The sequence below is a fragment of the Patella vulgata genome, chromosome 4 (assembly GCF_932274485.2).
Source record: "Patella vulgata chromosome 4, xgPatVulg1.2, whole genome shotgun sequence".
Lineage (NCBI taxonomy): Eukaryota > Metazoa > Mollusca > Gastropoda > Patellidae > Patella > Patella vulgata.
The window spans coordinates 18951470-18970615 of record NC_065882.2 but is presented as its reverse complement, the minus strand read 5'-3'; the positions used below and the strand labels follow the sequence as shown (position 1 = coordinate 18970615).

Here is a 19146-nt window from a genome sequence, read left to right as displayed (position 1 = left end):
GCATGTATAGCATGACTCGGGTTGCTCCGCGATCATAATATAGGACGATACAAAATATTACAGAACAATAAATGAAATTTGCCCTGCTTCCCAACTCCAGCGATTCACTTGATACTATACAACATAGAACAAACAAATGTTTTCTATTCAATTTGTGTAGTATTTCGGGAATATTGCAAATGCGCTTCGTTAAGTACGATCCGGTATGGTGTATCTAAATCATTAACCGTAGTGATAAGACTGAATATTGAAATTATCCACCAATTCACACCACACCGCTAGTAGACTTTTTTTTATCGAAACATCAACATAAATAAACTTTTAAGTAATATGTATTCCATCACATTATGAAATGTGTTATTTTCATTCAGTTACTGAATGCTACTTACACATTTTACGCTTTGATTCTTTGTGTGTTCGGAAATTAGACTTCGGGATAGTTGAGGTAGTAGTAGTAGTAGAGAGAGGGGGGGGGGATGGGGTTTAACGTCCACTAGACATACACTGGGTAATTTCGTGACTAAGGCACGGTACAATTTTATTTCAATAATTCGCTAGCGCGTAGGGGTCTTTAGCAGTTGGAGTTGAGGTTATAATGTGAATACACCTAAAATCTAATGGTATTTAAATATGAATTGTATTTAACGCTACACTCTTTCAATCCCGAAAAAATTGTATCTGTGGAAATTGACCATCCATTTAGACCGGATATTACGCACTAACATCTGAAAACGTATTTCTTCAACACAAGGCGCGTTTCTTGTGCTATGTCGGAAAATAACCGCTTCAATTTAATAGACAGGAAAGTGTCCAAATTCATTGATGAATGGAAACATTGCTCGTCAACAGTGCTCACAGAATAATATACTCCTCCGCATTGCCTTTGTTATAAATAATACTTGACATTGTCACGCATCTAGCAATGATAGCACGCGAGAACTCGTGTACAAATGCTGTCATGGGGTATAGCGATAGTAACAAATACATGTATATGTTGCAATGCATTGAAATACACGCACATCAGCAGATAGGGTGCCCAGAAAAACAAAATATGGTCACTAATTTAATGTTTCTGTGGAAAACAAGTGTACAATGTTTTATTTTTACACTATTCAAATTTCTGCCCAATTCCTCAAGATCCAATTGAAAAACCGCAAGAAACATAATTCACGGGGCAAATTAAGAAATTGTTACTGGAAATTTGTAGAAATATCATAAGGCCTAATAAAGCGTAATTAAGGGACATAAAGTCGAAAATCGTTGATAACCAATAGATGTTTATCTGATTAAGATTTCATATGTGTAATGATTGTGGGGTGTTAACACGATAATAATGATAATCAAGGTTCATAATTCTGGGACTTTTTGAAGTACCCAACTGAAAAACATTGAAATTTTATATTGTTCCGAAGAAAACTGGTAGTATCTAAAATGTTAACAGGGCAATAATGAGACACCCCATAGTAATCGTTTTAAATCGTAAAGTAACTCCTTAATGGTTTTTCCTTGCAGAACGTTGAGCTATATTACATAATGATCTTATTACAAATGTGGTATGTAAAATGTTAACATCAGTTCCTCAATGCGTGTGTATACGTTATCCTGAAATCAACACAAATTAATAGAATTCGCCATTTTACAAAGCTATATGTATGACTCGTGGAAATATATTATGCATATCAGGCCCAAATTAACGTTGCGTTGCTGTCGTCATGTTGACAAGCAGTTCATTTGTCACGGCCTACATCTGTAACATAGCTATCATGAGCAAGGAAAAGAGCCAGCAAATTTGGATTAGCCAACACATGTCTTTAAAAAAAGTGTTCACTCCGCTTGACGCAATAGGACTGCCATGCGTTAGTCTTAACGAAAAACCTTTAATACTAACAACATTTCTCTTCTAATTTCAGCGAAATTTCGTAAGGAGTTTAAATCAGCCTGTTTTTGTTTCGTGGGGGTTTATTACAGACAGCCTTTTCGTCGCCCACGTGGAGAGACATTTACCATGACGTTTTCACAGAGCAATTACAGCAACTGCCATACCGAGGAAGTTACCATGTCCAGCTTTAAAGATTGAAATAGATATCGTGTACATAAATAAAGAAAAAAAACTCAATATGTAACATACATTATTATTTTGTGCTTATTTTGTATACACATGTAACGATGTTGCATTCATTTATAATCACAGGGCCTCGTAGAACAAAGCGGATTTGGGACTTACGGACACCTAAATAGGAGAGTGTGTTGTACCTCTATTAAATTACGCATAAGCAACTTAAACATACATTATGCAAGAGCTAAATCTGCCAATTGCAGGTCTTTATTTAGGCCTGAAATGCTTTCTAAATTATTAATTAGACATTAATTAACTTATCCAGGCCATAATCAACTCTCGATGGCATCGGATTTTTCCGATATTAAATAGATTAGAACAGTTCAACCATATTTTGATTTAAGCTAAAAATGAAGGAGCGAGACTTAGCTTCGAACAACCAGTACGATTGTTGAAATTATTGCACACGTCTTGCCAAACCTTCAAAGGCTAGTATCTGCGCTCGCAATAGAGTAATTTGAATGAAAGTTTCAAATTATTCATTTTACATTGTCTATTTTCGAACTATTATAGCAAGAATGACAAGCTCTTTATCTAAATCTTACATAATGTATCTTTAAGTACGCTTCGTGCAATTATAATTTTCTTCCGTGAATTGTGTTTGAATGGAGTTAACTTATACGTTTCTGTGGTGGATGGTAGAGCAATTAGGAAATTACGATAATTGTAATAAATGGGCCAGTATATTAGGGGTACAGTAACGTTATAATATGGTCCAAGGGTGCAGGGATTGGTCAAGTCTATCATTCATTATTGAGGGGATAGCAATCAAACTCATGATCTTCAATCAAGGCTATAAAAAATACATGTATTACGTGCTACTAACATATGTCTTCACCTTACCTATTTGTAAGTAATGCTTATTAGTACCTTATTGGTTATGTTCTTGAAAAGATTACTCGGTACAGCTTTGCTGCAAGATGTATAATTGGGACAAAAATGTCAAATGAATTGTGTTGCCATTATTTTATTGTTATATCATTAATTGTAAATAATTGCTGAACTTATGTAGTTGGATTATAACATTGTATATTTATTAAATATGATTTTTAAAATGTATATTGCCCCTAATTATGCGAAAATACCATTAACGTAAACTGGCTGGATGTTCTAAAACTATTACTCTGCATGTAAAATATATATCATACCATATCTGATACCATGAACTGAAAGTAGTCTTGAAACAATTCTGCTGTGTTTGTTTATATAGGGAACTTTGTAGGCAAGGCCAAGTTGTTGATTATTCTTGATAGACGTAGATCACCAGTTAGCCCCGATTATACCAGACTACCAGTTCTTATATTAATAGACGTAGTTAACCAATTATCCCCGATTATCCCAGACTACCAGTTCCTGGTATTATTTGGTGTTTAGTGGTCTGCATCCAAACGATAGTAAGAGTTGCTTCCCTATGCACCAATTTCTTTTCTAACACATACTGTATGTGATTTGGTCCTGTAAATCTGTTCGATAACTGGTTCATTTTGAAACCCCTATGCGAAATATAGCTTGGGATACTGTGACTACTGCCGGTGTTGACTTACTTCGGACAAGCCAACCTGTCTTCGATGGCAACATTGGATATTATCTCGCTCCATCGAGTAAGCGGTATAGTAGCAACCTACAAGACATTTTTTTTACTTTTGATAAAAAGAGTACTTGACGATATTTGTTGAATAAGGACATCATAAAGAATGCCTATATGTCATTTAATAAATCCGTGAGCTCATATTTTATATGTATTCAGAAAATGTAAACACTTAATCAAAAACTAATTTTTAATTCACTAAACGCAGAGGGATCAATTAAAGCGTCTACAATTGTAAACAAATACAATAATATTACATTTTGTTTATAATTCCAATAATGCTCACATGTTATGCTCTTAGAATTATTAGATGTATAGGCTAGTGTTCAATAAAACCAGCATGCTCAAATTGTTAAAATTGTTTGTTCTAATTGATATTTGTTTGTTGAACATCGTCTTTCATATATTTCGTTGTGATATATTACATAATAAATATCGATAGCATATATAATTAAAGATAAGAAATATCACATATCTAATTAACACTTATACATGTCATTATTGCAATAATTACATAGATTATTACGACATATTATGTCAATTTTGTCAATAATTACGTACATTACGGTATTATCACTCATGTTATTTCTTTTCACTATTTACATACATTACGGTATGATGACTGATGTTAATTATTGAAATAATTACATACATTATTATGACTGGTGTTAATTATTTAAATATTTACATACATTATTATTATGACTGGTGTTAATTATTGAAATAATTACATACATTTTATTAGCATGGCTGATGTTAATAATTTCAATAATTATATTATTATGTCTGATGTTAATTATTACATTATTATTATTATGATTATTATTTTAATAATTACATACTTTATAATGATTGGTATTAATTATTTCAGTAATTACATACATGACGATATTATGACTGGTGTTAATAATTAATCATTTTTGAATCAGAAACTGGTTCAATACACTTGTTATCGTAAAAATACTAGTAAGCCCATGCCTCCGCCATTTCGAGTACGGTCGACATGAAACTTAGCATGCTTAATCTTTGGACACTTGCATAAGGTTTGCTATGACGTCATGATAGGTTCCTATAGTACTAGTGTATGTGTGTACGTCATGATAGGTTCCTATAGTACGCTTGTACTGGTGTGTGTGTGTGTGTGTGTACTTATGTCCTATGCTGCATGTATTTTAGTATAGGTATGGATCTGTATCTATAAAAAATTTTCATTATCGATATACAACGTTTGTATTTTTTGTATGGAGTTTATAAAGGCAACAGGTCAAACTGTTATATCAGTTCCTAATTAAGCTGATATCTGGGCAAAAATATGAAGGTTTTTTTGTCCACATCAAAGAGTTTGAGCCAATTTAAAATTACTCACATGCAATCTTACATTCAATACATTGGTCCAAAAAGTTTTCAACTAAAAGTATTCAACTAAATCCCAACTTTAATTATTGCCACTTGATGTTTACTTAGTTTCTACTGATCTTCATATCTATGACATAACCTGAATTTTAATTTATTTAATTTGTATCCGCTAACATCGATACCATGACATTTTGTAACCTACAAAGTGTGGTTTTACCCTTTTAAATTACTATCTAAGTAACACTTTTCGGTTTAACATGGATAATGTGTGTTTAAATCTGAATATTGTTTGGATCAGTATGATTTAGTTCCATTTGGTATAGACCCAAACTTTATATTGTATTGCCATTGTTGTGCAAAATTCATTAACTCTGTATTTGACTTCCATTGTAGCATTGTTGCCGTTTTAAAATTCGTAAAATAAATATATTTTTTCAGCGTACATTATTCATTTAAATCAGTTCTTTTCTGATTAATATTGTCTCGACATTGTTCATAAAAATGTGAGATGATTTATTCAAATTATGTCAAAAATTATTGTCTATTTTGTGTTAGTTTATTCTAGTTATAAATTATTTGTGTTGTTAACTGAATAAAATTGTTAGACTTTATTTACTCTTATTTATACATCTAGAAAATTAACATTAAAGTTCTGATCTTAACGCCTACCCCCCTAAAATAAAAATGCCAAGGAAACGTCCAAACTTTAAACATCACAGGTGAACGTAATTTAAAGTGGGCTTCTTAAAACGGTACCCAGATTATTTGTCAAATCCACAAACATCTTGATGATGTTTTACTCTAGACATAGCCATGTATATTTGCCTGTAATTAGTGCACAAAAACGTACATCATGCTCGACAGTCTAAATGATATATTTAGGGATCCAATGTTTTCCTCTAAACAACGGTTTCTAGAATCACCACACTCCAAAAACATACACCCGTGATAACCAAACTGATAACCAGTATCGTCAACACGCTCTGCCAACACTGAAATATCAATGATTTCGTTAGCTGCGAATATCTTTATAAAAGAGTACATGTTCACTTTTCCGCACCCTGCAAGTAAAAGCTATTACTCAATGTCTGTTTAATCAGGAACATCATCCTTTTGCACATAATCCAAATTAAAGACCAAAATCTGTCACAAAAGCTTCTCCTCATAAGAGTATTATTGCTTCACCACGGATCACTAGCTTCTCAAAAATAAACGACATGTCCCACCTACGCAATTCAGGGCATTAAGTGAACTTTGTTAACGGTAGGTAATATAAGATTCTTAATACATAATGTACATTAAAACAAAAGTGGACCGAAGTTCTTTGTTCGTCCTCCACCCCTGACACAATCCTGGAGAGTTTCAGACTATATATGCTTGTGATGAAACCTACTGATCAGATGGAACTAGTCAAGTAGCATTAGCATTTGTTCAAAATGTTCTTATAAACAATTATGGTCACATCCGCCTTTCTATAAATTTAACATTGCTGTACGGGTGGTTTTGAGCAGGACGTCGATTTTGCATGAGAGTTTGAATCGAGAAAAAGTCGGGGACTCCTTGATTGTGCATGTGGCAATTTGAAAAGGGCCAAAGAAAACTAACCTCTAGTCGATTGAAACTTTAATTCACTGATTATCAAAAATATTTCCCTGACGTTGTCATGTACCAACTAGCTTTGGCTTCTGAAACCGATCTAAAACTGTAAGCATTGGTGAGATCTTGGGAAAGCCTAAGCTATACCGATATATGACGAAATTCTAGCATTAAAAGGTGCGGAATGAACAGGGTCTAAAGTATCTGTCTGACCACATCCCGACTAATCTCAGAGGATCGAGAGATGTCAGATATTTAAGATAGGAAGTTTACAGACATTTGTTTACGTTATTTTATTGACTTATACTTTTAATTGACTTATGATTTCATCATAGACATGTAAGAGTTTAACAGAAAAGCTTTCAGAAAAAAAATATTATTAGTGCTAATTTCGCTAATATTGGCTGAAGATATCTAAAATCAAATGCCTACTGAGTTAATATATTATTACAGCGTCGTAAACTGTTATAGTCATTTCTATAAATCCATTCCTTCAACACCACACAGTTTGACCCATGGCCTTCAATCTTTGATCTTAATTAGCTTCAATTAATCCGGTTTTGACTTGGTTCATGTATTCCAGATATCTGTCCCGGGAAGGATGAGTGATAATATCAGTTCTGTTAACAGCAGTCCAATCTGGAACATCTGTGAAGAGTCGGTGCATTCTTACATACTCCTAAAATAAATTTAAAAGCAATATAAATAATGTCCATATTCAATGTCAGACTAGCTTTATTTAAATAAGATATAATAAAATGGAGGCTTATATAACATTCTACTTTTCTGCATCGACTGGGATAATGAAAACTTGTCAGTCCCCGAAAGAAAAGTTAGCGTAATATCACCAGCGATTTTAAAACCAAAGTGTATCATTCACAGAACTATCAGCAGTGGGTGTTAAATCCAACTGTTTGTGATTTATTCACGGTTTTGTATATGAATCTTCGGCAAACGTCTTAATCATGTTGTTACCTCATCTCAATGTTTAATCAATATGATAAATATATTATTAATTGCTAACCATTTTTGATCTACATTATTTATTATCAGTGCTTTTCAAATCCAAGGCAGGTCGCGTGACCAATTTTGTTAATGACCGTGTCGGTATAGGGAGGAGTGGGGTCGTGACATCCAATTGTCCGAAGGATCTGACTTTTTTGAAGGCCGATGACCTTTTATTTCACACCCAAGTAATATTTCAGAGAAATAATGATCTGAAGACTAATTTCAGATTTTGGGTTCTGACTCTGGTAATGGTCATCATTTTCGGTTTAATCTAATTTATTAAGAAGGCAGGAGTTAACCACCTTTGAGAATAAACATTTCTCAAAGACAGGTGAGAACAGCCATATTTAAATAGGTACATTAGTATTATTTCTTAGGTTCATACGACGAAGTTAATCCACCTTAAGTGCCTTTAGCCATTTAAACTTTTGTCTTATAAACGGCATGATCATTACTACGATACTTACATCATTATCCAATGAAAATCTGTGAAAGATACCAGTTGGGAGGTCAATAAGGTCACCGGGGAACACGTGCATTCTGACCCAGTTATCATCGATATCACGAACTTCGAAGTAACCACTTCCATCAACAATAAGTCTGACTTCTGGATCATGGTGAATATGTTCGGTCATGTATGCCTGCATCTGTCAAATATATATAATTTGTAGAAACGTTAACAAATTGTGGTAAATACATTCATGAAAAAGGTGGGTGATTTATAAAATGATCAAAAAATGTGTAGTAGTGTTAAATGGTCTAGAAAGCATACCCTGCATCAAGTATGACACGTATAACTAATTATAGCTGAAATATTGTTACGATAGTTTGGACGTGGAATTCAACCGCCAAAGCTGATATACAAACGAAATGAGTCACTAGCTTTCAGAATCCGAATCTACAGTCCATGAGAGACAGAAGGATTGAGGAAGGGGGATTGAAGACAACTGGGAGCTACCGGGTCAATTCGGAACAAACCTATGCTATAGTTTTAGTTCAATAATTCGCTTTCTTGCAGTGCGAGGAAATTGGAATATCCCATTTTAGGTGTTAACACAGGTGATAAGATTTTGTTCTACTTTTCTATTATGACTTTACCTTTATCTTTTCTTCTTCTGTTTTACCACGTACAATGGTAACATAATCGTTGTAGACATAACCCTTGAATTTCCTCAACTCGGCCAAACGATCTTCATTAGTGAGGTGTTCTAATGGTACCTAAAATAATGCATTTCATTGTTTACAATATAATATTTGTTTAAAATGTATATATGGGAACATATATTGGTATAAACATTACCATCCGTGGTTTAACACGGCTTAATACCGTCAATGTTGTTGTTTGGTATCAGCATTGTATACTATGCTAATAGACGCAGTAGACATATTAAACAGCCTCATAGTTACCAACCGTTAAAGGGAGCTAACTACATATTGGATCCACTTATTTGGAGGCAGACCACCATTAATTTCCCCATTGACTTCAATGTTAATTCTGGCCTATTTGCCCACCTCCAACTTTTCCCCAAATTTTCGTTGGGCTGAATGCTTTCCACTACAGACAGAGGAACAAATGGTCATGTCTTTGCACTAAAATTTGTATGAGGTTGACCACCAAAATTTTGAGATACACAAACTTGAAGAAGCATACTAAAAACATGTAACTAGTTGCCGTACATATCGCCGTAGCTAACCTGATAACCCTCTTATCCTTCCGCCTCAAAATCATGAATATTTACCAAAACCTGGCAGAAAATGTTAATTCAAACCCTCTTCATCCATTCTAGACCAAAAAATCAACACAAATGGGCATGCAAAAGGGGAGAAAAGAGAGAGAGAGAATTGCTATAAATAGACGAACTACAATTCGTGGGTACCGAGATGATGAAATTTAATGGTGGTCTGCCTCCATTTCTGGATTAAGACTAGTAATTATTTCCCCTTATTTCATGAGTTATAAATAGACAATTTTTCCCTTAATTTTTTTCTCCCCTCTTCCTGCATTTTTGGGTTGACTTTTTGGTCTAGAATTGGAGAAAAGGGATCAAATTTGCAATTTCATAACAGTTTTGGGTAATACTGATGATATTACAGCGGAGGGATAGGGGGTGTAAAGTGTCTTTCTGCAGAGCAATCATTGTGTTTGAAGTGAGATTTTCACCCCAGTCAACTTCAAATCCGTGTAGCAAAAAATCTAAATGGTCAACCCCCTACAAAATTATGATGAGGAGATTGCCAAATGTTGTCCCCATTGTGCCTATAAAGATTGGAACCAACGGAATGTTAAGAAAAAAGCTACAGCCTGTGATGTTACAGCCATTTAACATTGAAGTCAATGGGCAAATAATTACTAGTCTGAGTCCTTCTGATATATAAACATGAACAACAAAGTCTATTGATAGTCGTAATTAATTATAAAATTATATATTATTGTTTGACTTTCCTGAAGTACATTCTCTTAATAATTTTACAAGAATACTACCACAGCCTGGGAAAACAATTTATCCATATAAGACTTATTCAAATGTGTGTGTGAAATAGCTTTATTTAACGTCCGCTTCCATCGAAGTGATATCGCAGACAAGTTTATTCAAATAATCGTCTCCAACCAGGATTCCGAAATACATTGTACCATTTTTACATAACTTGATTTGACATTTTGTTTATTTTTTGCAATGACGATATTCTGTCATGTCCGCAGGTTTATCTTGTAGATTTTTGTTTTGCGTGTAGTGCGGTCCTCTTGCACTTATTATTATAATGGTGGTAATAACACCCTATCAGGCAGTGTCTAGCATTTAGAAATGTTCCATCCAGAATTCGTCCTCAGAGAAGGGAAACGGAGGATGATATGGATGTTGGATTTGCCAACAGTCATCGGCACTATTCTCATGGTACACCAAATAAGCTTTCAAATTGGCTTTGAAGCTAATACACCGGTAGAACGAAATAGATCCCTTGACTGTAGGTAGAAAATGCCGCTCCCCGGGAAAAATTCTCCTCCCTGACATTGCCCACGTAACCATGGCAAAGCAAATTAGCCGTTTATTTTTTTAACGTTTTAATTTATACATTGCATGATTTTTCTCAATCTTTATTAGAAGCAATTATATTTCGGTTTAGTATACAGATCGGAGCAAGCATGTTGAATCAACCCAAACATACACTAAAATCAACCTCGAGTTGGTTGCACTCTTTAGATGAAAATATTACTGCCTACCTGTGATAATCGAACACCTGTTGTTATGTATAATTCTTCAGGGGTCAAATATTGACCTGGATATTTCATATGTGGGTCAGAATTCTTCTCTGGAATTTCATCTCGGATCCAGCACAAAACCATTTTGATCAATTTGTGTTTGGTGTTTCTAAATAAAAAAGAGAGCAAATAACATATTACTAGTACACAAAGTGAATCACATTCCTTACTACTTTTGAAAATTCTCAATAAACTCGGTCACTCAACCCACTGATGGCTACGAAAACACTGTCCAAAAGCAGAGTCATTTTGTTATATTTTTCTGCTGGCTGTCAACCATCAAAATATCAACGATGAGGCATTTTAGGGGATTTGCTTAAATTATGAAATCGAATTACGATTAATTACAATTTTTTTTACCAAAATAAGTACTTTTACAGCACAAAGGTGGGTAGGGGACACAGGTATAGATTTAATTTCAGTCCATTTTGCATCATTTTTTTCCCCGAGAACTTTTCATTTTAATTTCATAACCATTTTTCTTTTTTCAGCCAAAGAATAACACTATATTTTAGGGGGTTTTATAATCTTCTTTTAAATTTTTTTCTTTAAATCCAAAACACATCATACGATATTTAAAATTTACAAAATTCTTCTCTTTTCTATAATCTAGAGTAACCACATTACTAATACTTAACACAATCAAATTTCATAATATTTTTGTTTGGTAGCGATTCTCGGTATTTGTTTTCATTCAAAGATATTTTCTCGAATAAATCCTCTAACGCAGTCTGCAGTTGATCTACGAATTCTGACCTAACGATTCCTAATATTACTTAAACAGCCAAAGATGAGAGCTAGCTAGCTGTCCGTCTTGATTGGTCAAGTTGGCGCAAAAAAGTAATAAGTTAAATTCATTCCATATCACGTCACCAAAGTTTGGACGGTACTTACATGCGAAAATATATTGATAACTTAGTCATAACGCCATGTACAAATGAAACTTTACGAATCAGACGAAAGTGAACGAATATATCATAGTCTAGCATTTTAATTTCGCTATCGTTATGCCATCAGTTTAACCCCTACAGACAACCCTAAAAATCCACATTATTTTTCCGCCGATTTAGAGCACCACTTACCTGTTTGAAAGTTGGATAAAAATGTGACAGTGTTATGATCTGCGATGTGTATTAAACGAGATATTTCCGTATATATGTTGTTTTTAATTGTGCTTCTAAGATAAAATAGATGACCTCATTTCTTATCAATATCAACACTGACACTTCTCTTTATAATAAATAGAACAGTTTTTTGGCATGATCTCATCAACCTTGAATAGATACTGGTGACCGATAAGGACAGTCTGAGTTATAAATACATAAAGCTAAAGTGCATTCATAAATAGCAACAACAAAACTAAGTATGCTATATCACACCCTCGGTATCCCCAGTGGTTTCATTCCGTTCTACTCCACTAAAACCTGGGTTAATCTATGGGGGAGACACGTTTTCAAATTATTCGCTCTTGATGATTGTACTATTTTTAAAGACCAATCCCATCCATCGTTAATTGAAAAGGAAGTTGGGAAATGGAGGTAACTCTCATCGGTCAAGTTTAGGAGTTGGCCTAAATGAGAGAAGTTCAAATTATTCTAAATGCGTACTTACTAACAACAAATTATATAGGAAATTAATGGAGACCTAATTGCCAAGTATAAGTTCAATAATAATAAACATAACAGAATGAAACATTTCAGATAAAGAACAAATAGTAATAATAATAACAAAAGTCAAACATATAGATGTTATACATATTTGAAATCAGCGAAACATATTACATATTTTGATAATACAATTAATTATAAATGAATTAGAAATATATACATTATTTACATAAATCATTCAGTAAATGGACATGAATTTGGTTAATTACCCTTATAAAATCGAAGGCGAAACGACTGGTTTGTAAACTGTTTCTTAATTGGTTCGTAGACTATAGCTACAATCAAGGCCAGGGCAGATAATTTGAATTCGTGAAAACCCTATGGATTAACCCAGGGTATAGTGGAGTAGAACGGAATGAAAAACTGGGGATACCGAGGATGGCTATATCATGTCTTGTACGCAACATCCGGGGATTCGCGAATGGGCAGTTCACTAACCAGAGGGTCACAGGATCGATCCTGGTGTTGACCGAGAAAGTTCCTCAGGATTTACCTGTCTGGTTTTCCTTTGTCACCTGGCGCAAGGAAGGTTCCCTAGGCGTTCGGTTGGTACGAAAAATCGAGCTCCCGTTTACTCGTTGGTGTGCCCGTAAGAGAACCCAAACCAATTGGAATTCGACATAAATAGGCGAAAATGTCTTAGTGCAAGTAAAATATTCGTCGTCACAGTTCACTGCATGGTGTATGCTCGTCTTCATTAGTTCGGTTGTTGTAGAATGTTGTGGTAAGATGTGGGTGTGGGAGGCGGTGTAATACATTTTAGCTCTCCATTAAAATATATATGAATCAATAGCGGTAATGCTAGGTTCCCACTTTCACGATTCGTGCTACGATTGAAATCGTGGTTTTAATCATGGTGATCCTATCAGGTCTTCTCATGTATTGAGATCAGTCGTAGCAATCGTATTTATCCAATCAAACGCATCCGTTCGTATCTGCACGTAGTAGATCGTGGACCCAGTAGAGACGCGCGTGTCGTAACGCATCGCACGACAGTAGGAACCTAGCATTACATTGCCTACTTTTAATACGCGATGTTACGACTAACAACAATATAAATTTAACCCTGCATTTGTATTTTGATATAACTTAATCAAATTATAATATTTCGATTAGAACTAGTAATTAAATTATCTCCCCACTGACGTCAGTTTCAAATTTGCGCCATTCATCGGCCTATGCCATTTCTGGAGCATGCCGATGGTCGTATTGCTATACCCAAAGAATGCCCAACATGTCACATTGAATCAAATTCTGTGACGTCATTCTCGTACGCCCTTTCTTTAATTCATGTATGTGTACCACCTGATGCCGCGTCAAAATCGTCAGAATTGTCCAAAACCTGGTAGAAAATGTAAATTCAATTCCAGGACAAAAAGTCTACAGAAAGCATACTATATTAAGTTTCACAATTTCGTTTGTTTTGTTTTTTTTTTTGTCCATCCCGTTTCAGTTCTTTCCTTTGTTTACGTAGACAAAACATGAATATCTTAAAGTTATATACATTTATTCGCGAAATTTCTAATATTTTATAGGCAAGAGATTAACATTTCCCCGTAGCTTGTCTCCGGATCTGGTCCAAACTTCCACCGATCGCCAGATTCTAATTAATGGACAAATACAAAAATGACATAGTATTTTCAATACTAGTTGGATGTTGTTTCGGAATGTAAACAAAATGAAACGAAATGGGGTTTATAATGTCCTACATATTAGCACTAACTAGACTACTGAAGATAGGCATACGCCATGCAGTGTTGCATGGGGAAAATTATGCCCGGACAGCCATACCAACAAGTACACGTATGAGCCTCGTGTAATCGGACAATCCGAACGACGAGACTCCCTTTTCTTGTCAGTTCGTCTGTCCTGTGTCACTGATAAGAGGGAACCAGGTTGGGAAATCCCGATGAACTTTCTCGGTCAACGCCGCCATCGGATCCAGCTTAGTGAGCCCTTGCTAGTTGTATTTTCTTAATATTCCATCTGAAATATTGGTTAACCCAATCTTATCTCTGGTGATATCACGCAATGTTAAATGTTCGCATTCCGTTGTTACCGGGTTTAGATCTTAAAGATAAAGTTATCACAATTTTCTTTTCCAATAAACATTCCCTGTTATTGTGCAATATTACATTGTCGATAAATGTTAAATGTTTCTAACGTCTCGTCGAACTGACATTAATTTTCAGACTAATGCATGTATGTTAAAGGGGAATGTGGGTGTGAGGGTATGCTTCATAGAGCAGGAAATGTGTGAAAGCGACATTTCAGCTGTAGAAGGGAAAGGGGAATGAATTACAACCACCAATTGGGGTTAACCTATACAGAAACTGGTTTTTCGTATTTTTATTACTATTCAAAAAAAGTAGGGGATATTTGATTTTTAAGTGTTATTAAAGTCACCTAATGAAACTGACGAAGAAACAAATGACAAAATGAAATGAAGTTCACATTCATCGATTTATTCCAAATGATCGTTAGACTAAGTAAGGCACAGACTGACCATTATATGGGTAAAATGATACCCGGGGTCAAACAGCAAAGTTACCACAGCATCACAACCAAGTCAGTAACGGGTAAATCCTCCTCTGTTTGCCAAACAAGCATTGATCCGACGTGGCATACTCCTAATGAGACGTCTATGGTCATTTTGGTCCAGATTGTCCCATTCCTGTTGCAACGCAGCAGCAAGTTCTTGGACATTGGCAGGACGTTGTTGACGTTGACGTAACCTCTGTCCAAGCATGTCCCAGACATGCTCGATGGGGGAGAGGTCGGGACTCAGTGCTGGCCAAGGTAATGTGGTGATGTTCTGTTGTTGGAGGTAACCTGTAACGATCCTGGCCCTGTGACATCTTGCGTTGTCATCATGGAAGATGAAACGGCGGCTATGACGTCGTGCGAACGGCGCAACATGGACTGCCAAGATGTTGTCCCGGTAGTACTGGCCTGTAACACGCCCTGCAACAACATGTAAAGCCGTTCTTCCAGCAACAGTGATGCCTCCCCACACCATAACAGAACAACCCAGAAATCGATCATGTCTGATGACGTTAACGTCTTGGAAGCGCTCGTTTCGACGACGCCACACCCTCCTACGTCTGTCCAAAAAATCAACAGTGAACCTTGACTCATCTGAAAACATCACATTGCTCCAGCGTCGATTATCCCAGTGTTGACGATCCCTACACCAACGACGTCTTGCCTGAATGTGATGATCTCTCAAACAAGGGATCACGCGAGGACGTCGGGCGCGAAGGTGACCCCTATGCAGTCGATTCCGAATCGTCTGGCCACTCACTCTCACACCAGTGTCTGTTTGAAGACGAGCGCTGATCTGATTTGCTGTGATGACACGATTTCTCAAGGCCAAGGTACGGATAAATCGATCCTGGGCTTGAGTTGTCGCCCTTGGTCGACCTGAGCGTGGTCTGTCCTGTACAGATTGTGTATCACGGTATCTGGACCATAGCCTGCTTATGACAGACTGAGAAACATTCATCGTCCGCGCCACAACCGCCTGTGTTGTGCCGATCTGTAGCATGCCAAGGGCACGTAACCTTTCATTTTGGGTAAGCCGACGCATATCAAAATTTGTTTTCTGGTCACTAAAACAATTAAACTGATGTTTCCACCCTGGAATTCAATGCCACAATGACTGTAACATTCAAAGTCAGAGTCGTGCAAATCTTGGGTTGGACCCCCATGATGATCCCAAGCATCACCTGCATTCCATGCGGTAGCTATTGGTGCGTTTGGGTGTCACATGTAACTGGAAATGTTTCTTCTGTTAGGTTCTATAGTGACTTTTTTCGTAGTCATTTGCATATTTTAGTATTATGCCCCCAAAATCAAATATCCCCTACTTTTTTTGAATAGTATATAATTCTATGATAGCTTACGCTGTTATGTTTTGGCTTGCTGTTGTTCGAATTACGGGTTTTCCGGTTTATTTATAACTGTGGTTGGTACAGTCCGTGTGTTCTTACTATACATGTAATATCTGAATGAAATCGTTTATCAATAAATCAAATCAAGGTCGCAGTAGATATGTTATCTTATAAACACGCATGGGTCATGCCTTCTCTCTGAACAAACATATTCATGTTATGAACTGGTCAAATAATGACACGGGCTTGAGAATATTCTAGACCAGGGTGGACGGGCAAATTCCTCTTGCAAGGTCTTGGGTAATAAGGGTTGGTAGAGGTCATCGTACATTATTTCCAATGAAATAGCACTTTGTTACACAAAAATCGATCATCGCTTTAAATCGTTCAGTGACGAGACATGAGGGGGCGCTTGGTGCAATGGACGGACTTAAAAAAAAATAATGTACTTTATGTACCTTTATATCCATTGACTAATTATGCGCTTGATAACGTTGAGAGAATACTTAGAATACACTAGTAGCTGTTTCCATAAGTATTTGTTTTGATTTACTCTATTGAGTTACTAAATACCATTTAAAGATTATATGCAATTAGATGTAAATATTTCTGTTAATTGTAATCGTTATCCAAGACATACGCCAAAACGCGTCTTCCACAGGAAATTTTGATAATTTCTCTGATGGAAAATCCTGATCTCGTCAATTGTCATTTCGACAATAGGCTCGTACATGACCATGAATAGATCGCCTGACCAACATCATGTGGTTTTTGCCGGACATTCCCACTCCTGCTACTAAAGACGCCTGCACACATTATTGCAATAAAGATGTACCCCGTGCCGTGCTTCTATATGTATTGAAATGAAATGTATAATTTACATAGAGATGAATTGATATAAGGTTCGGATTGTTTTCAAATCCGTTATATCAGGATTCTAAATAAATTGTTTGGCATATTTTCCTGTGGCATTAATGCGACATGTTTTACCTTGGCATTATTACCATGTCATTATTACCTTCCTGGTAAAGAGCGCATAAACACCGGATAGCCCCGAATCGGCATTCGGAAATATGGCGGCGCAAATGGTTGAGTTCGAGTGATGTCGTGCTTATTGTTATTCCGAATTACTCTATTAACGATAGATAATTTTACTATGTCAATTTTACCGTGCCATTATGACCTACGTCATTATTACCTACTTGATAAAGAGTGCATAAAAACCGAAAAGCCCCTAATCATCGTTCGGGAATAAAGTGCACCTGTTGCGTTCGAGTGATGCCGTGTTTATTGTAATTTGGGACCTTATCGATATTAACGACACTTTTACCATGTCATTATTACCTCCGGCGTTTTCCCTGTGTTATTTTTACCGTGTCATTATTACCTGCGTCATTTTTACCCACCTGATAAAGAGTGCATAAGCACCGAAAAGACCCTAATCAGATTTCGAGAATAAAGTATTGCGTTAGAGTGATGTCGTGTTTATTGTAATTCCGAATTTGTTGCCTTAAAATATCGCTCTATTAACGTTAGAAATATCACTCTATTAATTATGGTTTCAACTTTCAAATTATTTGAAAGAGGATACTCTCGTAATTGTGTTTCATAAAATTGTACCTTGTGTTAATATGTTCAATTACTAAATGCCAATCAAAGAAGAAATTATTTGTACTTTAACCGTTGAGAACGAAAGATAGCCATTATAACGAATTTGTACACTTGTGTATAAGAATTTAATATTTATTCAACATTTACATTTTCGGCGATTTTCTAAAGCATCGACAACTTTTTTGCGATTAACTAATTATAAATTTTCATAATATTTCATTTTGAAATTAGGTAGGCTACTGTAGGTGAGAAATTACTTAGTTCAGCTTGACATGTAGCCAGGTTTACTATCTAAAATATGTCGACCTTACGAAAGTAGAAAACCCACGAGGTTAGTTAGGCGGCCCTACTCCTTGTGTGGGATCGAAACCAGGCCAATTCAATGACATGCTTTATTCCATCATTAATCTTCCGCAAGAAATATAGATTATAGTGTTTATAGTTCTAATCATAAATTAGATACTTTCAATGTTGCAATATTTCTTTATAATTGAAACCTTATCTTCATAATATTTTTAAACAATATATTTATAATTTTATTTTTCATTTAATGCTTTATATAATTGATAATGTACGTTTTAAACAATGCATTTATAATTTAAATAATATCTTAGGAGAGATGAGCTCACGCTTCTTTTCAGATCCCATAATAATCGCGTCGCTATTTTGTAGATTTTCATCAAGTGAGAATAAATGTTTTGCTTTTGTAATTATAAGTGTATGTAAATCATAATTATAGTTATTTATTGTCTGTAAATAATTTATTACGAGAAATAGATTTATATCAGCTCCGGCTTGTTTTCAGATCCCATAATTAAATACTGTATCTTCATAATACATGTATGTAAATATTGATCGAATAATATTGTTATAAAATAATGCTGTATGTTAATAGTAGGGAGATGGGTTTTACATAACCTAAGCCTGTTCTCCAGTCCCATTCAGATACCCTGAATAAAGATATTGTTTAAACATGTTATTATGAAAATTTTTAATGAATATATAGTGTTTATGTTTTTGTCGATACACTAATCGAAAGAACTTTATTTGTC

The 19146-nt window shown here is 35.4% G+C and overlaps 1 protein-coding gene and 1 long non-coding RNA gene across 2 annotated transcripts in view; one reads left to right on the top strand and one right to left on the bottom strand.

The window, feature by feature from the left end:
• The window catches only part of LOC126818936 (orexin receptor type 2), a 53960-nt gene extending 48289 nt beyond the window's left edge, over nt 1–5671 (top strand). The window contains exon 5 of the mRNA XM_050546636.1: nt 1911–5671. Within this exon, the coding sequence (XP_050402593.1) occupies nt 1911–2077 (167 nt within the window). The 3' untranslated portion in view covers nt 2078–5671. The remainder of the gene's footprint in view (nt 1–1910) is intronic.
• A 1399-nt stretch (nt 5672–7070) lies between these two features.
• Nucleotides 7071–12109, bottom strand: LOC126818941 (uncharacterized). The gene is made up of 5 exons (XR_007679421.2): nt 12006–12109; nt 10885–11032; nt 8763–8882; nt 8132–8311; nt 7071–7335 (listed from the first exon to the last, which is right to left on the bottom strand). It is a non-coding gene; the product is annotated as an uncharacterized LOC126818941 (long non-coding RNA).
• Nucleotides 12110–19146: the final 7037 nt, after the last annotated feature.